The sequence below is a fragment of the Nicotiana tabacum genome, chromosome 12 (genome assembly GCF_000715075.1).
Source record: "Nicotiana tabacum cultivar K326 chromosome 12, ASM71507v2, whole genome shotgun sequence".
NCBI classification, from domain to species: Eukaryota; Viridiplantae; Streptophyta; class Magnoliopsida; order Solanales; family Solanaceae; genus Nicotiana; species Nicotiana tabacum.
Genome location: NC_134091.1, coordinates 151,883 through 174,696, shown reverse-complemented (window position 1 = coordinate 174,696; position 22,814 = coordinate 151,883). Strand labels below are relative to the sequence as shown.

The following is a 22,814-nucleotide window of genomic DNA, read 5'->3' as shown; positions in this document are numbered from 1 at the left end:
AACTTATTTCTCGAAATGAGGATATAACTTTATGGCCTATACCCTTTTGTTATCTCAAGTCCTGGATCCTCTCGTCTTTTCCTTCACTTAACTATTCGTCATTCATTTTTTTTCCATTGTCATCCATGCATCACATCTTACTCTTAACGCTTCATTAACTTTCTTCTCATTTTCTGCTAACATTTCTGTCTAACACTTTATTTTGAAGATTTCCATAGGATATTCCTTTGCTTTTAGCTCCCCTTGCTCCGTCTACTTACTCTTCGGGTTGCCTAACATTCTTTCTTTACTAGGGACAGGAGCCATACTAAAGTAACATTTATCCTTTCAAGGCTTCCAGTGCCTATCTGATGTTTAGATTAAAGTATATATATTTGTATGTATATCGCCTCATATTTTACTTCTGTTTTGTGAATTTGGGATGTTAAATGCTATGATTTATATTAATTTAAAGTGTTTTTATGTGTAAGAATGATTCGGGAGCAATTGGGGGCAAAACGTGCAAGATTTGAGCCAAAACGAACAAAATCGGGAAACTTGCGAATTTGGGCGCCACAGGTGGTGCCCAGCCCTACCTGTGGCGCAAAAAAATAGTAGCTAAAAATATTGGAGCATCGTGGAGAGCGGCTGGCTCTAGCCAGGCCGTCAGTGACGTGAATTTTCTCCAATTTTGCCTGGGACAAGGTTATTTCGGCACTAGACCTACCCAACACGTATAAAAGCAAGACTAAACCTATTGTTGAGGAGGAAGATGCCACTTTGGAGGGATCTAACACACTTTTAAGGGGAATTCACGTGGGGCAACACACACCACGCTTGGAGGAGGCTTCTAACTAGTTTTTCTTCTCTTCTCTTCTCTTTCTTTAATTTCATAGTCCATTAGTTCTAGAGTTTTGGGTGCTACATGAACGTTGTAGTTTGAAGCTTGAATTGTTCTTATTATTCTATCATATTGGTTTATTTATCAATCTTGCGCTTAATTATTGGATTGCTTGGTCACCAATTGAATACTATCTATGAATCTAGGATTGAACTCGGGAGAGGGAATTCTAGATTGCATATAAGATTGAGTAGAGCAAGATCTTAAATCTGAGGGGGAGCGGATTTGCGGTTAGGATAGGAATATACCTAATTGCTGCTTTGTTATTATACGGGAATTATAAATGTGTTCTTGTTAATCCTAATTCCATAGGAATATAAGCGTTAGGTTAGCTTGAATAGGCGAGTTGTACTTCGGGAGAAGGCTACGAGCAATATTAACCCCGTCAATCAATAAACTAGATAAATTAATTAGACAATTTAGGTAGAAAACTCAACGGGATTGTTAGCTAACCCATAGCTCTAGAATATCACTCACATTGAATTCGTCTTTAAGTTTGTCGTTGTTTTCTTTAATCTCTTAGTTTGTTACGTTAGATTAGTTTTAGCTAAATATTCATATGTTAGGATTCGCTTGAATAGATTAATTGTTTGGTTTAATTTAGTTGATAGTTAATCACAAGTCCCTGTGGGTTTACAATCCTATGTTACTTGTCGACCACGTATACTTGCATGTGCGTTTGGGAGCAACTAGTTTTTGGCGCCGTTGCCGGGGACTTAGAAATTAACTAGTCTACTAGATTAGATTTTTACTCTTTGTCTATTCAAGTTTTTAAATTTTTATCTTAGTTTAATATTTTATTGTCTTTGTTTACATGGAATCTTGGAATGATAATTGGTCGAATATTGGTTATTCTTATTATGGTGATCCTTGTACACATTGCGGAGGACCACACTTAGGGCAAAATTGTGCATCTCAATCTGATGTGTGGCATTTTTGTAATGTGTGTGGTTGTCAAGGTGGCCATTGGGATGGTTGTCCTAATTCTTATTATCCTTCTCAAAGTTCTTATTATAATGTTTCTAATAATGTTTATAAGTTTGATAGGAGCAGTGAGGTGGAGGATATGGAAAGCATGGCTCGTATTATGGACATGATAAGGCAAATAGCCGAGCAACAGAAGATGATGAGGCAAATAGTCGAGCAACAAAGTCTTGATGCCTTAACGATCAAAAGACTCCAGGCTAGAATGGATGAATTAATGGCCAATTTACAAGAAGAACATCAATTCGATGAAGAGAAACAACTGATAGAAGGAAGAACTGAGCTCAGGCAAGAGATAGACTAATTTGGCTCAGATATCCATGACATGCAGGCTCAATTGAATAACAAGCTTGAGGCGTCTGATGCCCCACAACCAATTTTTGTGGATACTGGCTAGCTTGTGGAGCGAAAAAAGGAATTCCAACTATTCGACCAAAATATTATTAATGATGCCAAGGTTGATGAAGAGTGCAAAATTGAGGATGTCAAAAATAATGCAATTTTAGAGTTGGAGCGTATTGGACCTCATTCTAAATACTTTTCAACATTGTGTTTGGTTGGTGACATGGGAATTAATCCAGTCGAGCATATGGAGGAGTCAATGGATGAGGAACAAAGTGTTTCTATTCTTAATTTGCTACACCAAGGAGACAAAATGACATTCCTTACTTAAAGGCCAAGAAGTGCAAGATGCGATACCTATTGCTTGGTTCATTTATTTTTACACCACCGCCCCAGGAACGTGATAGAAAAATTGATGCAAAATTGGGGGCACAATTCATATCTTCAAAGTGGAAGGAAAAGTGGTGAAAGTGATGGTGTCATGCCGCGACGTTAAATCAAGCGCTTGTAGGGAGGCAACCCAACCTGTATTTTAATTTTTTTTATACTGTCAAGTTTCATGTTGTTTTTGTTTTGCAGAGTAGGGGAAGTCTGAGTACCCGAAGTTGAAGCTGAGGAGCATGTTTGAGCTTAAGTGTGGGGTCGTCCCGACTCTTAATATTGAGCATCATGTTCGATCTAGGCCCGAGAGGGCCTCAGAGAGTATTTCTCACCCTTGTTTTAATATTTTTCTCTATGATCATGCATCGAGGACTATGCATAAAATAAGTGTGGGGTGGGGAAACTACTTTCTGAAGTATAATTATATAAAACTTTTTTTTATTTAGTTTTTCTTTTAGAACTCGTAGTAGACATAGTCTAGGTAAAAGAAAACGAAAATTGAAAAAAAAAAATTAGAAAAAGTTCGGACTTTTTCCGACGATGGATCTTTTAGACAATTTTCTTAAGGGATAAAGTCCGATTAAAAATACCAAAAAAAAATTTGAGGATAGTTAGGTAGTATCCCTTGGTTTTTCTTTAGGCGCTGGTTCTTTTCCAATGGTGTAGCTCGGACCGGGTACTTTTTTTCTTTAGGAGTAGTTTAGGAAGAAACTTAGTCACTCTGAGATACTCATTGTCATGGTTGATGCTGGCGCATTAGGCTATGGCATACATTCTGTTTTTCCGTATATTTGGTTTGAATTGTGAAACCTAAGTAAAGTAAATAGCCTCTTTTGTGACGCCCTTTCTCATTTGTTTGACTTGTATGCCACATAGTGGAATATTTCTTAAATTTCTCAATTATGTGTGCTTGCTTGACTTGAGAGTTGAACAGAACCGTCTTAATTGAGTCATGTGCAATGTGTGTGACAGGATTTGTGATTTTCTGTGTTATCCTGTGTAGTCTAGAACTTTCCCCGTGTGTTAATTGAAGCGAAATTGTAAGTTGTGCTATTCTAGTAGATGCCGTAGGCATTTTCTTGCTTGATCATTGATGTGCTTGTCACATAAAAATAAAATTTTCCATTGCTAGCCCTTTTGAACCTATAGACCTTTCTTTTGGCACCCACATTACAAGTCATACCCCAATTTTATTCTTAATTTGATATTGATTGAACCTTTATCTCCTAAGGCACTTGGTCGCTAAAAGAAGTAAGGTGAGATATTGGGGAGTAGTTTTCGAGTGGAATCATGGAAGGGCCCGTTGGTGCACTAAAGTTGAAATCAAAAGACACTAGCCAATGAACCTTAATGTATGGAGTGTGTGAAAAGAAAAAAAAAAGAAAGGAAAAGAAAAATTGCAAGAAAAGAGAAAAAATATGACAGTTCAAATAATGGAGAAAATACACACCTCCAATTCTTATTGATTTGTGCTAGTGGAAATACAGAAGTGTTGAATTAAAAAGAGGGCAATATTGATTATGGCGAGTGAATTGGTTGAGAAGAATATATGCTTGAATTGTGAATGTAGTGTATTAAAGTGCTTAGGAGGGTTAGTCACTATCTCTAAATTTATCATACCCATCCCTTAGCCTACATTACAACTTTAAAGTCCTAATTGATCCTAGATTTGACTAGCTTAAATTAGTAGAAATATACACTACGAGCAAGCTTATGGTACGACCACAGGATGCATATGAACTCTTTGTGAGAGTGAGTGAATTTGGTTCAATTGTGTGATGTCCTTAAATTATGTTCAAAATCATATTTCAATGTTTGGACTAGTCTATATTCACTTTTTTATTTGTTGGTGAGGGCACATGATCTCATGAATGATTGGTAATGTTTTAAGTTTTCTTGTTGGTAAGTGCATGAAGTGAGGGTGCTTAGTCGTTACAAGTCGGCTTTTAAGGTTGGGTGGTGACAAATAGGTTGTTGGAATTGATTGAATTGAAGGGTTATACTTGGGCATGCTTAAACGGGAAGAATGTGAAATTTTGTATGTTCATGCTTGTGTGCCGGTATTGATAATAGTCAAGGGTATAGTGTGTGGTTAAAATTTAAGATGCTCCTCTATAATTGAGACTTGTACGTAGTTGGGGGTTTATTTGATTGTCTCATTGCTCGAGGACGAGCAAGAGTTTAAGTGTGGTGTGTTGATGTTTAACTTAAAGTATATATATATTTGTATGTATATCGCCTCATATTTTACTTTTATTTTGTGAATTTGGGATGTTAAATGCTATGATTTATATTAATTTGAAGTTTTTTTTATGTGTAGGAATGATTCGGAAGTAATTGGGGGCAAAATGTGCAAGATTTGAGCCAAAACGAACGAAACCGGGAAACTTATGAATTTGGGCGCCACATGTGGAGCCTAGCCCTAGCTGTGGCGCAAAAAACAGTAGCTAAAATATTGGAGCGCCGTGGAGGGCGCCAGGGACGTGAATTTTCTCCAATTTCGCCCGGGAGAATGTTATTTCGGCCCTAGACCTACCCGACACATATAAAAGCAAGACTAGACGCCACTTTGGAGGGATCTAACATACTTTGAAGGGGAATTCACGTGGGGCAACACACACCACGCTTGGAGGAGGCTTCTAACTAGTTTTTCATCTCTTCTCTTCCTTTAATTTCATAGTCCATTAGTTCTAGAGTTTTGGGTGCTACATGAACGTTGTAGTTTGAAGCTTGAATTGTTCTTATTATTTTATCATATTGGTTTATTTATTCAATCTTGTGCTTAATTATTTGATTGCTTGATCACCAATTGAATACTATCTACGAATCTAGGATTGAACTCGGGAGAGGGAATTCTAGATTGCATATAAGATTGAGTAGAGCAAGATTTTAACTTTGAGGAGGAGCGGATTTGTGGCTAGGATTGGAATATACCTAATCGCCTTGCTTGGTTATTATACGGGAATTATAAATGCGTTCTTGTTAATCCTAATTCCATAGGAATATAGGCGTTAGGTTAGCTTGAATAGGAGTTGTACTTCGGGAGAAGGCTACGAGCAATATTAACCCCGTCAATCAATAAATTAGATAAATTAATTAGACAATTAGGTAGAAAACTCAACGGGATTGTTATCTAACCCATAGCTCTAGAATATTCACTCACATTGAATTCATCTTTAAGTTTGTCATTGTTTTCTTTAATCTCTTAGTTTGTTACGTTAGATTAGTTTTAGCTAAATATTCATACGTTAACATTCGCTTGAATAGATTAATTGTTTGGTTTAATTTAGTTGATAGTTAATCACAAGTCCCTGTGGGTACGATATCTAGACATACAATCCTATATTACTTGCCGACCACGTATACTTGCGTGTGCGTTTGGGAGCAACACTATCTTTATAGTACTCATACCTAGCTGTATTATTTCAGAGTGTATCATCTGGGTGTCTCACATGGAGATTTTGTTAGCACATTTACAATATCCTTCGGAAATGTCAACTAACGCAAGCAATCCCACCATCATCTTGGATTACTCTAACCCCAGCCGGATCCTACTATCCTGTCCTTTTCTTAAACCATATCCGTTAGCTCCCATAGGGCATGCCTGAGATAGGTGTAGCCAATTGTACGTTGTAACTGTTGAAGGTAACTCAAAATGCTTATATCTTCCTTCCTAAATGGTAAATAGTGATAATCTTTATTAACTGGGTACCTCGTACCCTTCTTCACCTTGTTTTTTTTGCTTGCTGAAACTGGTGTCTAACTTCCAATTCCTTTTTACCGTAATAGTGAATAAGTATCCTTTCCTAAAAGTGCCTTACCAAAAACCTTACATATTTTAGTACACGCATGATCTATTGAAGACCTCACATTTACTAATCATAAGCAAGATGCAAAATCGAGTTCCTCTAACTCAACACTTCCACAGCTATATATCTTGTTGATTGTCTTTCTGAGTGTAATTATCGTCTTATTATAGAAGTTCGGGATTTGAATTCTTATAAGTGAGATCTACCATACGATCTAGAGTAAGAAGAAAGAGTGACAATCTTAAATGCCCTGTAGCCTCCTGATTATAAGTGTGGTGCACGACACACCCATAAACAAGACTCTACTAGATACAGCTTGTAGACTCCCTAGGACAAAAATGCTCTGATACCACTTTTGTCACGACCCAAACTGATTGGCTGCGATGGGCACCCGGTACCTTACTCAACCAAGTACCAACATAACGTATCTTTCTTATTACATCATCATATACACGTGACATACATCCTAATAGACCAACATGATTATTTATAAACTCAAAACATAGACCGACAAGGTCGTACAATCTTTCACGTACACGACATATGTCTAAAAGCCTCTAAGAGTACATAAATGTCATAAAGGTCAGGACAGAGTCTCGCCATACCAAACAATACACGTCTAAATCATACTAACCAAACAAGCAACTTCGAAATAAATGGAACGCACCAACATCTTCCACTGAGCTGCTAGCCTACTTGGAGGGCTCTCGACCTGTCTATCGGGACCTACGGGCATGAAACGCAGCATCCCCAGGCAAAAAGGACGTCAGTACGAAAAATGTACCGAGTATGTAAGGCACATGAATAAGTACATAACAAACATGGAAGAAATATAGAGTAAATGACTCAACCTATAAGTTTGGATAATTCTATAAATCATGAAATAATTATAGTGTCATGAATATGCGTATGAATGTCATGTCGTGCATAGGTACATGTGTTCATAACATCATCAAGCCTCTGAGGGCATTCCATCATATCATCTCGGCCACTATGGGCAAAATCATCAACGTATACCAGCTAATCAGATGGTGGCGCATATATAACGTCGTAACCTTTCCAATATCCCATATACCTATATATACATACATATATGCGAGCATATAGCGGCATCTGGTCATGGATCAATGTACATGAATGCAATGCATGAAAAGTACGTTAATAAAATCTTTCGGAATGCCATAAGACCATTTTGCCTTTGATAATATCATGAAGTAAACTCTTTTCAACTTTCGTATTTTTCTGAGACCCATGAACATATGATAAAATATTATGACGCATGGAAATTCAAGAACATAGATATCTCTAATACTTCTATGAATAGAGTCATTCATTGAATTTGTGCATTTGCACGTTTTGTTCGTATCATATGGATCATGCCTAAAGAAAGAAGGGATAGCGTTAACATACCTGGAGTAGGGAAAAATTCGTATGATATTCTAGGAAATTGTTGTACCGTACTCCTTTAGAACCGCAAATTTTTTTATGTTGTTAAGATTCTAATAATTCTCGTTGGATTTTTTTGTAGGAATTGGTGGCAAGAAGTTTTTGTTGAAACTTATGAGATTTGCTAAGATAGTAGCATTTTTGAGAATGAACTTTGTTTAAAACTTATAAGAACTCACTTCTTATCATAAGGAATTATAGGAATTTTGTTTATAAGGTCTTGTATTTAAGATATATATAAGAAAGAAGTGTTTTGTAGTATTTTTCCACCTAACCGAAATGACTAAGAGTCATTTGGTTAGGAATTGGCTTGATGCCACGTTAAAGGTAAGGATCTTCAAACTTATCCATTTTTTTTACTTAATTAATGATTTATTAATCTCTCACTAACCAATAATTAACCAATTACCTACATAATTGAGAATTATCTTCACTTCCTTAAAATACTACTCACTTTTAACATACCTTATACACCTTACTATTATGGCCATGTGGTACCTTGTATGCATTAGTCCATAAATATCGAGTATTAACGCTCGACCCGTATTTTATCCCAACATACCAAATGTGGATGAAAATTCATTTTCTTTGACTTGCTTCCCATCTCACCTTCACGAATTTACTCATCACTTGTTTGAAATAGCATAATCCTTATAATCTCCAAATAATATTTTCCTTAGATTAATGTACATTACCTTACGACAAATTCAACGTACAATACTACAGGGTGCAACATCGTCGTAATTTAATACTGCGAAGCGTAACATCATCGTTGTGTAATACTTCAAGGCGTAACATCATCGACATAATATTGCGGGGCATAACATAAGGGCCGAACTTAAAGAGCTTAAGGGCCGAACTAAAAGAGCCTAAGGGCCAACCTAAAAGAGCCTAAGGGCCGATATAAAAGAGCCTAAGGGCCAAAATAAATAGGGTTCGAGACCTTGCTCTCACTCAACTCAGACTCAAGAGTACCAACATCCCGAGCTCGCATCAAATCAATTTAAGCTTAGCTCGAGGATTAACAAAAAACTTGAGAGGTATTATATTGATCAATAAAAAACCTAATGGTTTATTATGTTCTGAGTTCAAACCAATATTCGGACTGATCATTAGAGTTATACAATATAATTTTTCACAAACGAAGATCAAATTGAATTCAACAAAAATCGAAGATAAAGCAAAGACGTTCTTTATATTTATAAAAGATGTTTACAAAACATATTTACAACGCCCGCGAGGGGCCCTTACAGAAAAACAAAGAAACAAAAAATAAAAAACCTAATCTATTTCGGGGCTACATCCCCGGAAGCAACATCCTTAGGAACTGCATCCTCGGGAGCTCTATCTTCGGGAACCTCCTCCTCCTCGAGGACTCTATCTTCAACTTCCCCGCCCTCAAAACCACTCACAACATCTTCATCATCAGAAGAAACAAGAAACCTGGCATCGGTTTTCAGTGCCAGTGCTTGGGCTATTTCTTTAGTAAGGTTAAATCCTCGGGCGTGAATTTCTTCGAGAGTCTCCCTCCGGGCTTGGCATTTGGACAAGTCATTACTACATTTTTCCCGATCGGAGGCCTCCTTAAGCTCCGCCTAAACAACCTTGGTAACCCTTAAGTATACGGCGATGGTCTTATCAGCCGTAGCCTTCGTCTTCTCAACTTCAGCCTTGGCCCGTCCAGCTTCGGCCCGTCTTTGGCAAGATCTGCCTCTAACTCCTCAATTTTCTTGGCATCAACCAGACTCTTCAATTTAATGCCTCGGATTTGAGTTTCAACTGAGGCCAGTTGGGTTGTAACAACTTCTTTATCGACAGCGAGCCGGTCCATGTTCTCTTTCCATCGGTGGCAGTCAGTCTTAACTTGATCGACCTCGCCCCGGAGCTGCCCAATCATCTCTAACTTTTGCTGCAGCTGAGGCATCGAAGTGTTAGCCTTCGAAGTAAGGCCAAGAAGACCATACTCTGTTAAAATCCCAGTTACCTGCTTTTCTAGCTCAGCTTCATTTCTTCAAGCTTTGGCCAAATCAGCCCAAAGATCCTTGAGCTCCTCCTCTTTTTGCTATAGAGGAGCCTCAAGGCCTTCTCTTCACTCGAAGCTTTCTTGAGCTCGGCCTCACATTGGCTTATCTCGGCCCTGAACTTGGTAATGGCCTACATGAAAAACAAAAAGATGTCAGTTAACACAGAAGGAGAAGAAAATAAAGAATTTTTGCAACAACAAATATTAATGCTTACCCGGGAGAAGAGACACTAAGCCTCTTCAAAGAGGGTAGATGCATCATTAAGTTTGGCGACATCATCGACCCCAGTAAAATAATCCTGAAAGGGATCTTTTTCGAGGACCTTTCTCGGATCGGTTGTACGCAGAGCGTTAACATATTTTATTGCCTCCTCGGAATAAGATGGTAGAAAAAGGGAATGACCTGTTGTCATGGCCCCGAGCTCCTCACTCGGGGCGTTCTGATTAGCTTTGAGGGTTTCGGCACTCGCCCCTTCCGGTAGACTTGTTGAAGGCAGAGGAATGACCTCAATCTCCGGGGATACGAGGGCTTTGCCCGAGTTTTTCTTTAGAATTCCCTCACCACAGGGTAAGGCAGGCCTCTAGTTCGGAGGTCTTGGCGGTCTCGATCAATTTGCTAGTTTAAGGCACCAACGCCGACTCTTCACCATCATTTTCTTCATCATCCGGGGAATTGTGGGCCAAATCTGCGTCCACATGAACTCTCTTCCGTAGCCTTCTAGCAGGGGCTTTCTTGTCTTGGGGATCTTCAAGCTTCAAAGCCCTCTTTCTTTTGTTGTCTTTCCCTGATTTTGGAATCGGGGACTCGGTCTCTTTCCTGGGTGGGGTTGGCCTTATTTCGGAGACATCTCCTATGCCTGCACAAATAAGCATGAGTGAGGTGGCATCACTAATAAAAGAAAAATATCAAAAGCCTGAGAGGAGAACTTACCATGATGTTTGGCCTCCCATTTGCCCCTTGATAATTTGCACCATCTGCGCTCATCGTACGAGGAGGTTGAAGCTAACTTTCGAACCCAGTCCTTGAGGTCAGGGATCGCATGAGGTGTCCAAGCAACAACTGCAGAAGAGGTGAAGGCATTATAAAACACAAAAGCAGAATATGAATAGGTATTTGGAAAGGGACTTCACTTCCGATTAAAGTTCCATCTCTTCGGGAATGGCATCTTCTCCCTAGGGATGACATCCGAGGTCCTCACTCTGAAAAACCGACTCAACCATCCTCGATCTTTATCTTCGTCATTACTAGAGAAGAAGGCCTTTTTTGATCGGTGTTGAAGCTTGATGAGCCCTCGAAATAGCTGAGGCCAATACAGCCGAATGAGGTGGTTGAGGGTAAGTGCCAATCCCTCAGCCTTGCTTGAAAATAGCACAACATGATCACGATGCGCCAAAAGAGGGATGGATATGGCCGAGGGTAACCTCGTACCTTTTACAAAAATCGATCACTACCAGATCGAGGGGACCCAGTGTGAAAGGGTAAGTGTAAATACTTAATAACCCCTCCATATAGGTAGTGATACTTTCTTCGGGGTCGGGGATCTGCACCACGACCTCGTCCCCACAACTGCAGTCTTTCTTCATCGCCTTGAGGTGCTTCTTTGATATCGAACTAATGTATCGAGATACATGTTAACAACGACCTAGGATATCAGGGGGATTTTCAACATTGAAGTCATTCTTTATCACGCAAGGGCCAGGGTGATTTCGTGAAGAGCCGGCAGCGCCACTGATTTGGCCGGCCGGGAAGTAGAAGAGGACGATGCTTTCTCTTTTTGGGGGATTGTTTTGGAAGATTTAGCCATAGATTTAAACTAAGGAATACAGGCAGCAACAAAGCGTGATATTTTACGGGAGCTTGGCATTTTCCGGTGATCAGAGTAAGAAGTGGTGAAGAGAAGGAGATGAAGGGGAAAAGTAAGCAGAGTAAATACAATGAAGAGGTATAGTTTTTAGTTCAAAAGAGGAACCCCATATTTATAGATGAGAGGCGACGGTTCAGCGGCGCTAGTGGTCGACTATTACTGGCGTGCATTTAATGTTTTGGGGAAGTGAACCGACGGGATGTTTCGGTCACGTGAATGACGTCATCATAAGAGATTCCAGAGGATCGAGGTTCAAATCACTTTTTATCATTTTACTCTAAGAAATGCGGGGACTATCTGTATGCGGATAAATCAGGTGCCCCCGATTTAGTAGGCTCGAGACGTCGCATCGAGGGTAGAAATTCAATAAAGACTAAGCCCGGGCTCGAAGGCAAAATAAGAGGCTCGAAGACCTAAGTGTTCGAGGAATATCGTAGCCGAGCACGATCGACTCCGAGATAATGCCATTATGAGTTTGTTACAAAAGGACAAGATTCCTGCCACGTCCCCAAGATCGTGGTGTAAATCCCGGAATAGATTTGTACGAATTAGTACTAATCCGTACTAGTCGGTTAGACAACTATCCCAATAATATTCTTTACTATAAATGGAAATGTATCTTATTTAGGGTTCCCTCCTATATAAAGGGGACCCCAATTATTTGTAAATATCATCAGATCATTGACAAAGAATATACTATCTTACTTTTTCGCTCATTGTTCATTAGAATTGTTCTTTAGTTTTATTGTTCTTGTTTTATTGTTCTTGCCTCATTGTTCTTAACCTTTCTTGAGGTCACGGGCTCGAGGTCGACACTGCTTGAGCAACATTGGTTTGATTCTTTAATTTACACTTTACACTCCTTGAATATTAATTGGCATTGAATTAAATCACATATCTTTAAAACCACAAATCAAGTTTAATTGTCTCTCGTATTTTCGAGGTAAACATAATTATAAGTTCAAAATTATTATTATTATTATTATTATTATTATTATTATTATTATTATTATTATTATTATTAGTTTTAGTGACTTTTCACATGTGTATCTTACTCCGTATTAAAAACTTTGCAATCAGTTAAACTCATTAACTATATGTTACATTCTCCATTGCTGCTCATTTCGATGTAGACATTCATTTGATTATACAAATTTAACAATGATGATAGAAGGAGAACATGAATTTTAATTGTCAAAGTTGGGGATTTGAAAGAAAGAACAAAAAGAAAGAAAGAAAAATTACTTAATTATAATGCAAGAGGAGATAATACATTAATACATGCCAATCACCTATGGACGGACCCAATTCCAAAAAAAAAAAAAGAGATAAGGCTCGAGCCTCCGGGCTCAATTCTAGAAAAAGAAGGAAAAAATAACAAGATAAATGTGAGATTTGAAATTCAATTTACGTGTAAAAGTATACTCAATAATTATTGTACCATAAGATTATTTGAGCTTGGGCATACATACACACGCACGCACAAACATATATATATTAAAAAAATATAACATTGTTATACATGATCTAGGAAAAGTAACATTGGTTCACATGAACCCCTACCCTCCCTTATGGATATGCCATGCGTAGGTAGTTACGTAACTTCACATAGACTTCCTAGCAAATATAAATGTTATATGCATGCAGAAGATATGATAATTTGGGATGTTGCTCTCAAAGAAATGTAGTTTTTCCTCCTCGTTGATTCAAACCATGTAGATTTTGAATGATATTAAGTAGTTAAATTATTTTTTACGCACCAATCAGATATTAGTAATTTATTTTCTGTGAGAAATATATTTCATGAAAAATAACTTCTGGCATTACTACTATTATAGAAGCGAGTAAGGAGAGGAGCTTGGGGTCATCCTGCTGCAGGTTGTGCTATCCCATTGGTTCCTCCTCATATCTCAAAAACGCCTCATAAAATTTGTGAACCTAAGGACCCCATTAAAGTTTCATTTCCTTCACACCTCACTGCGTTTCAAGCTAAGACGTGTCATTATTTTAATTTGTTAGATTGTACCGTTTGTACGTGTCATCAAATAGTGACCTCCAACTGCTCTCTTGCTTTTTCTTTTTTGCCCAAGCCACAAATTTTCTCATTTAATGTAATTTTATTCCTAGCCAATAAAAACTTTTATACCTATAATTTTGATGATTTCTTGGCCCCAATCTTCTTTTAATTAATTATCCATCGGTCAAATATATTAGGAAGGTATAAGATTTACCTCTTTAACTTCTTTTTTTGAAAATTAATCGAGAAAACCTATTTGACTTGGTAGTACTAAATTATTCTCAATAATATTAACTTTCTGACGAAATTTTATATCACTTTGGATTTTATATAATCTTAGCAGGCACCCTGAAAATAACATATTAGAAGTAGAAGTTAAAAAATAGTATTCGAAAGTTAAAGTTGTATTTATATATTAATTTAATAACCAGAAACAAATTTTAAAAATTTGCAAGTAAAATTCATTATTTCACTTGAAATAACACATTAAATACACTGTGGCATTAGATAATGCTTGTAAAAAAACTGCACGGGCACCAATGAATAGGTAATGTTAAGAGAAATAGTTTTGTAAAATTATTAGTGTTAGTCAAATAATTTTGTTATTAATGATATTACAATACTTATATTTGAATTGATCAAAATATTGATATTTTATAATAAACACTTGATAGTTTTACTATCCTTGGGTTGTCTTGCTCCAAACTATGCATTTTCATTGACTAGGATGTATGATTTATTGTAGCTGATTTATTAAATTTCATATGAGTTTACTGTATTATCCCTTTCGATTCTAAGAAAAAACTATCATGTGTACATAAGTGATGGCATATATACTTTTGTTTAAATCTTATGGTGGACTTGGTATCATCTTTGAATACTATAAACTGAAAAAGTTACTCCAAGAATCACGAGCCACATGATTCACTAAAGGAAATGAAAAAGAATTTAACGCTAAAATATTTATAAAAGAAAAAAAAAATTTGTTTACATTATTGAGATTTTTTTAAAATCCGTATTTATTAATTTTAGAATTCGATGTTAGAAGTAGAAAAGGAGTTTATGATTGGGAACGCCATAAAAATATTTAAAATAAAATCAACTAAGCTGAATCAAACTAATTTATTGTTAACCTCAAAGAAAGATTTAAATGCATTTATACAAATGACACCGTAAATCTGTCGATATTATGTTGGGCTCGTGCGCAAGCCGGGCTTCACTTACCTAGTATCAAATAAACCTTTAGTGTGTTTTTCCAAATGGGGAAAAAAACCCAAAGAAAGAGTTGTTAAAGAGGAGTATAAAATTGGGTTAAGGGCAATAGAAATTTGGAGGTAGGCGGCAAACAAATATCACCAGACATGGAGGACCCATTTCCTCTGCACCTGCACTCGTAATCATCAATGCTAATTGATTCCCCCCCACTAACCCCTCGCAACTCAATTACCTGCTGCCCCTGCCCTCCTTTAATTTGATTATTACCAGTAGCGTAATACACTGAACTTTAAGAATTAAGTAGGTCTACTTCATTAATGCTACTCCATTACTCCTAATTTATCTATTCCGCCTCCCGTACGCGCACTTGGGAGTTATATTCTCACTTCTTCAGTTCCTAACTCATTTAAAATTTACATAATATGTATATCAGGCAATTGCACAGATGCACCGGTGAGGAGATGTAAGCGACTGGCTGTAGTGGGCATACGAAGAAGTAGAGGACGGCCTAAGAAGTATTGGAGAGAGGTGATCAGACAGGACATGACGCGACTTAGGATTACTGAGGACATGACCCTTGATAGGGAATTATGGAGGTCGAGCATTAAGGTTGTAGGTTAGGAGAAAATTGTGAATATTTCTACAGCACAATAGAGTGAGACTAGCAAGTTAGGAGTTAGACTAAGAATGTCATGGGTCGTCTATTGATGCAGGGTTTTACCTACTAGTTTTTACTATACCAGTCATCTATTTCGTATTTCGTATTCTGTATTTCATATCTCTTATATTGTTGTTATTTTATTATGCATTTTTATGGTATTAATATATCGGCTCCTGTTGCTTTTTTGAGCCGAGGGTCTCCTGGAAATAACCTCTTTACCCTTCGGGATAGGGGTAAGGTCTGCGTACATATTACCCTCCCTAGACCCCACTTGTGGGATTATACTGGGTCGTTGTTGTTGTTGTTATATATCAGGCAATTAAACACCATCGCCCCACCATGTGTAATTATTGCTAGTATTATTGTTGTTGTTGCTATGTTATTACAATTATTTTATTTTATTTATCTTACAGATATACATCGGTAAATGTGTTTTATTAGGTGGTCTTTGGATGGTTTTATTTTATTTTTCTGGAAACAACTTTGTGTATGTTGTAAGAATTGTTTTTTTTTATTTGCGTGAAAAAAAATAGGAGTTATTATTTTAGAAAAGTGGTTGTTGCTTTGCTACAAATTATAGTCAGGGAATATTATAAATGTGTGTTTCTCCATTCATAAAGTATTGGGGGACCCTTTCACGTTGGCCAGTTCACTATTGCCCTGGGAGGAGTGCAAATAGTAATTAATTAGACATTACATGCGATGCTGTATTATATTTATTTCTAGCTCTAAATCCAACAATAATAATACAATATACTGTAATACTGTAAGAAAATAAAATGCTCACTGACATTGATGATAGTAATACACTGTGGACATTTAATGCATTTGGTTTACCCACTAAATTCTCACTCACTTCCCCTATCCCTACTCCATCTTCTCCTCCGCTTTCTTTGTCAATTCCCTGCGAAACCTGGGCCTTGCCAGCTCTCAAACTCAATGATTTACATATATACACACAAGATATTTCAATATTCCTATTCCTATTCCTCTTCCTATTCCTATTGTAGCTACAAGTTATAACTGCTTCTGTCGGTGAAAGATGCTGCAGCTGGATTGCCCCTCTCCTGCTCCTTGCCATTCTTCTCCATCTTACCGGTTACGTATTCTTCACTCTCCATTCTCTATCTATTACTAATTACTAAGAAGCTTTTTAATTAATTATCAACTTTACATGACTCGATTCATTCTTGATTACAGTACAAGTGCTGGTGGCCATAAGCTGCCCTGGGATCATGTGCTCAATATGTCGCCCCGACCTTCCCACCATGTAAGTCTTTGACTCTAACCTTTCTTCTTGCTCAAATTCATTCGAGCTTTTCCTGGAAGCGTGGCATTAGAAATGGTTGATTCCATTAATGATAGCGATTAAGATGGTCCAATGCCCATAAGTAGCTGAGCAGTTTCCTTCGCTTCCCACTTTGCTCACCTTATTGTAATAAGATTACAGATTTTGATTCCTGGTCAAAAGCCAATTGGATCACCCGTTAACTCGATTAAGTACATTCAAGTCCATTCAGAGTGATTTTGTTTACCTAGCTGCACTGCCTAATGATCACAGAGTGCCTTCTTACAGGATGTCCATGCGGAGAGACCACTAGTTGATCACTCTTCTTTTTGCTGGGATTATAAGAAGGAGCACTCTCATACTCCCTCTCTTTCAAATGAAACTCCAAAATTCGAGGTACTCGTTATACATGGCTTTCATGCCACAGGCCAGTGACATCATGTAGTAGAGTTATGGTGTTCTCAGCTAACTAATCCATGAAAAATTATACTACTTTGTATGCAGCAATTGTGTGCTGTTCTAAGAAAGAATCTAATCTGTAAATATTGCTTTCCTGGCAGATGTTTAATTTTTAGACAACTCTAAAAAATAGGAGCAACATTTTGATTCAATGTCTGTCCATCTTTGGACACATGCAACTTCTTTTTTTGTTGATATATTGTTGCTCTGCGTTGGTATTGAACATTCAAATTCTTTCGGGAAATTAATGCTACTTGATCCTCTTGTTGACTGGGGAATGTGAACTCTTTCTTGGCTGTATCTGAAACCTTATGAGTTAAGATAGAATTTAAATTTAATCTTTTCTTAAATGGCTGAGCATAAGTTTGACCTCATGATTTGTCTAATTTATGTGTCTGTGCGTGTATCCATTTTTTTATGCTTTCCTCAAACACCACTTTATTGCCACCAATTGAAACCTATGGTTTGTTATCGTCTCCTATCTTTTCTTCCATAACCATTATCTCCACTCTTTGTTCTCGTAGATGGGGAAAAATTCGACATAGCTAAGGGAACCATTGCATCCAAAATGAGTCCAATATTTGCTATATTCAAAATGAATCTGATTTCTATAAAAGCTGTATTACATTGTTGTATGGAGAAAGCTGGCTTTCAGATTCTTAGATTCATGATTGACTAATTGCTTCAGGTGTCAGAGTTCAGCAAACTTCAAGCTCAACCATGCCTTATATATGAAACACTTTTTGGTATTTCAAGTAAAGAGAGTGTTTCCTAAGTATCATATTGTGTGATCATCTGTGGCACAGTTATCTTTTTAGTATTCTGTTCCATGAATGAAAAAATGCAACTATGCCCCATCTTAACTCTCAACCACTTCCTTTACATTTTGTCTGATATTGGAATATTGGACATGATATCAATGAGTCTGTCATGACTTTGTTGCTCATATTTGAAGGATCTTAATGGCATTACAGTTTCTGTGGTACTTTTCTTTTTCCAATATGCAATTCCTTTTTCAGCGCAACTGTGTTTCCTTGCAGTGTTCCATGGAATTGATGAAAGAGATTGCTACTCTCGAAATTGAAATACTGCGTTTGGAACGATACCTACTCTCACTTTATCGGGCAGCTTTTCAGCAGAATCTCCCAGCTTTATTGGAAACTCAGAAAAGCCATTTACAGGGCAAGATAGACTCACCTACCCAGTGTACAACTGACCAATCATATTCCAGTGTGGAACTAGATATGTCAAGATGTGATACGGACCAATATGATCGAATCTCCACTGCATCTGCTTTGGCTGGTTCAAGTGATCAGATGCAGACTGCTAAGAAGTCATCATCTAGAAGGGTTATACATCCAACTTCTGAACATTTACATATAGCTAAATTGGTGTTACATTATATGTTATTGCAGTTAGAATTCTCTCTGTTGTCTTTCCTCGAGGCATAAATGAGTGACAAAGTGTCTATTATGAGTAACTGCAGGAAAAGTTTGCTGATTCTGTCCACCGTAGCCTTGCAGATCATCTCAGTGCCTCTCGCATGGATGAAATTCTTAGTTATCCTGATAGGCTGTCTGAAGAAATAGTCAGATGCATATCTTGTATATACTGCAAATTTGCCAACCCTGAAATTCTAGCTCAAAAGGGGTTATCAGTTTCTTCTACTTCATCATTGTCATCATCGAGCACATTTTCTCCGAGAAATCTTTCTGGCAGCTTGAGCCCACATCACAATGAGGATAGCAATGAGCAATATGAATTTGAAGTCTGTAAAGATGATAAGCCATATTCTACAATGATAGAAGTTATGAAGATTTGTCTAGATGACGATAGTTTCAATTATGCCACAACAATGCTGCATAAGTTCAGGTTATTCACTTCAAACGCAAGTAGTTCAAATTTAATACTATTTCTAGAGTTTTAAGAGTATTAGGACCTCCAATACCTGCTAGTGTGGGCTTGATTAAGAGACGCATGTTAAGAACTGCTTGAGAAGCTTACCTATATAAATCGACCAGTTTGAACTTCTCATCCTTTTCTCTCTATTAATTTGAAAACCATAAAGGTACCATCTGGGAGAAAAATTAATTGTAAATTGTAAGTTTTACAACATCTAAGATTATTTCAACTGTGTAGGTTGTTTTTCTCCTCTCCCTCCCTTTCTCCACTAATCACGGCTAAAGAGCAGATGCAACTTCTAAACGGAGAAATGACAAGAAACAATCTGGAAATACTCAATATAGTTAGAAGTTTATTCTTACTAATTTTATGATCTGCAGGTCACTGGTTAAGAGCCTTGAAAAGGTTGACCCAAGAAACATGAAGCGTGAAGAAAAGCTAACATTTTGGATCAATATTCACAATGCCCTGGTGATGCATGTATGATTTTCTTAAAGTTTCTCTTGAACATTAACTTAATACTTCATTTTACCTTAAAACAAAATGATCTGGATTATCCCATATATTGATGGAAAGAACTTACGAATCTACAAAATCATCTAAGGTAGCGCTTTTGCTTTAGATTTTCAACCTTTTCAATTTTCATATTCTTGTTGGGAGAATGACACTCTCAGTTATAGTTCTCATCGGCAGTACACCAGTATCATACCAGGACTAAATGTGCTGTTCAATAATCATATAAAGTGCCATTATGAAATGCAATATACTTCCTTTCAATTGGCTAACTATAATTTGTACTTGTATCGACTATTCCTGCACTCGTTGGTCAAGAGTCAAGACTAACATTTGATATGGCCTCTTGGCCTCCTAATCTGGTGGTTACACTGTTTGTCTTTCTTTTTAACTATTTTATCTTTCCTTTTGAGACCTGTTATGAGGTACTATATGATTTCTTCGCAGGCTTATTTAGCCTATGGAACTCAAAATTCTGTCAGAAGTCCTTCAATCTTGAAGGTAAAAGGAATAGCCTACTTTTAATTATATTTACTAGTCTATATATAATATTAGGAAATTTGAGATTTGTTGTAAAAATATTGCAGGCAGCTTATAATGTGGGTGGGCATTGCGTAAATGCTTATGTTATACAGAGCTCCATATTAGGGATACGACCACACTATTCTGCACCGGTATGCTTAATTCTAGCAACATCTTATTACTACTAAGTTCACATGCATATGTAATTCCATGATAAAACCACATAGGTTTCTGTCGTACTTCTAGATTCTTCTTTTTTGCCATCTTACCTGACTGGATTCTTTATTTTTTAAGTAATGAATTGTTGCCGGATGCTGTTTTAGTTAGAGAAATCAGAAATGCTTGGGAATATTTGCATACAGTACTTGATAAAAAGATGCTTGGTAATATTTGCTTAATATTTTGTCCTCGTCAGTTTGAGGAAGGCGTGCTCTGACAAGGGGGAGATGCCAGTAAAGTACAAATGTAATTTCTAACACTTGTTATCCTTGAACTTGAACTAGTATGCTGGATGAACATGACTTTCATAGTGTTGCTGTCTTCAGTTTTGCTACGAGTGCACAACAGCATAGTGATGGTAACCTGGTTTACATGATAAGAAAAGAAAAATGCAGATGAAAACAAACAAGTAAAGCTTGTTAAAGCATACTTATGCTACACAACTTGCGCATTGTCTTATCCAACTTCTTTTTTTTCTAAAGTGTATTCCCGTTCCAGCTTTGCATCTCCGACGTTGTAACTTTTGAATTCAGATCCTGATGATATGAGATTAATGACCCATATGGACTAGCATTTTACATGCAAAAGAGTGGGATAGGGGAAAAAATTGTCTAAAACAAAGAGGGAGGACCTTTGTAGCGTGCCTTGCTATCACTGACCCATATGGACTAGCATTTTACATGCAAAAGAGTGGGATAGGGGAAAAAATTGTCTAAAACAAAGAGGGAGGATCTTTGTAGCGTGCCTTGCTATCACTGTTTCAAAATTCTATATTAATGTATATTTTATATATGGACTAATGGCTTCTCTAACACAATATTAATGCAGTGGCTACAGACGCTGTTTTCTCCAGGGAAAAAGCTTGTGGCAGGAAATTCCAGACACACCTATGCCATTGAGTACCCTGAACCACTTGTTCACTTTGCACTCTGTTTGGGTGCATCTTCTGATCCTGCGGTAATGTTCCTGCAAGCTAGCTAAAACATTTTATGGACTTTGCATTATTAGCATGAATATTCAGTGTCACCATGTGCATTGTGAGAATGAATTTCAATCTGACTGTGGAATCTGCTGGGCATATGCAGATCCGGGTTTACACAGCGAAGAATGTATTTCAGGATCTTAAGGCAGCAAAAGAGGAGTTTATACGAGGTACAGTTTGTATTAACAAGGATACAAGGATTTATCTTCCCAAAATCATATACTATTTCGCAAAAGATATGTCTCTGAGCATGGATGGACTACTTGAAACTGTCATGGGATCTCTACCGGAAACTCAAAGGAAACTAGTCAGATCCTGCATGAAGAGCAGTACTCCCGATAAGTTCATTTATTGGTTACCACAAAGTTGGACGTTTAGATATTTGATTCAGAAACAAGTAATCCAAGGAAGATTATCTATTTAACTGTCAATATTAGCTTAGTTCTTATAAATCTTCTTTAATTGCTAGGACGTGTGAGCACTAGTCTGTTGGATATTCAGTTAAGTTAAAAGGAGATATGGTAGTTCAAAAGATGGGGATATGTCCTACCATATGACGAGAAGTGTGAGTAAATTAAGGACTCTCTTTTATCTTTACTTTACTACCACGGTGCCTCCAGTATGCGGTGTATACTCAAAATTATGTCAAGACGACTTGTCTATTTTGAACAATTACTGTTAGAAATTATAATAGAATATGGGACGAAATAATTAGGCCTTGATAGTGTAGCACTGTCCTTAAGGAATTTAAGCCTCCCAATTTCGTTGCTGCAGGGATTATGGCAGAATTCCTCCAGGATTCTACAAAGCCTCTGAAATCCGAGTTTCAGTAACTAACTCGAATTTATCACAAGAACAAAATAGTTGTGAGTTGTAGAAAATAAGTAGAAGAGAAAGAGATGAAAGTTTCAGATGATCTCGTTTTGGAGATGAAATAGGTATTTATAATACCTCTAGGAGTGTGTTGGAATTAACAGACTCATCTCTTCATACACGCACCTTTTAAAACCAATAACCACCTTCTTTTGAATTTTAAAAAAAATAATAAAAAAGTTTTTCTGAAATTAAAGGCTAAAACGTTTTTAATTAATCAAATAATGGGTGGCTAAAATATTAATTCGGGCTACTTAATTGCCCAAGTGTCCAAGTACCCAATCTTGACTGTTAATAATATAGTGAAATTTCAATTTCACTCCAAAACACCCTCAAAATATTCAAACTATATAAAACAAAGAAGTATTTTTAAATACCTCTTCCTTTCTTTCTTTTTTCAACGAGGGACAAAACAACCTCTTCTCAAATACTA

The 22,814-nt window shown here is 37.1% G+C and overlaps 1 protein-coding gene across 2 annotated transcripts; it reads left to right on the top strand.

Moving 5' to 3' along the window:
- The first annotated feature begins 16,424 nt into the window (after window positions 1-16,424).
- On the top strand, window positions 16,425-22,216 carry LOC107814606 (uncharacterized). Of its 2 annotated transcripts, XM_016640044.2 has the most exons (10): window positions 16,425-16,721; window positions 16,824-16,893; window positions 17,200-17,307; window positions 18,411-18,719; window positions 18,857-19,242; window positions 19,653-19,752; window positions 20,233-20,286; window positions 20,373-20,459; window positions 21,355-21,483; window positions 21,612-22,216. In XM_016640044.2, the coding sequence occupies exons 1-10, from the start codon at window positions 16,666-16,668 to the stop codon at window positions 21,930-21,932; spliced, it is 1,620 nt and encodes a 539-aa protein (XP_016495530.1). In that variant the 5' UTR covers window positions 16,425-16,665; the 3' UTR covers window positions 21,933-22,216. The 2 variants fall into 2 exon arrangements, with proteins under 2 accessions (XP_016495530.1, XP_016495531.1); XM_016640045.2 differs by lacking the exon at window positions 17,200-17,307 and having other exon boundaries at window positions 16,448-16,721.
- Window positions 22,217-22,814: the final 598 nt, after the last annotated feature.

Bases quoted from the DNA above. Each gene is read 5' to 3' on its own strand.
- LOC107814606 (XM_016640044.2), top strand. From the start codon at position 16,666: ATGCTGCAGCTGGATTGCCCCTCTCCTGCTCCTTGCCATTCTTCTCCA. The intron at 17,308-18,410 runs GTACTCGTTATA...GTTTCCTTGCAG, and splicing joins ATGAAACTCCAAAATTCGAG to TGTTCCATGGAATTGATGAA. The intron at 20,287-20,372 runs GTAAAAGGAATA...AAAATATTGCAG, and splicing joins GAAGTCCTTCAATCTTGAAG to GCAGCTTATAATGTGGGTGG.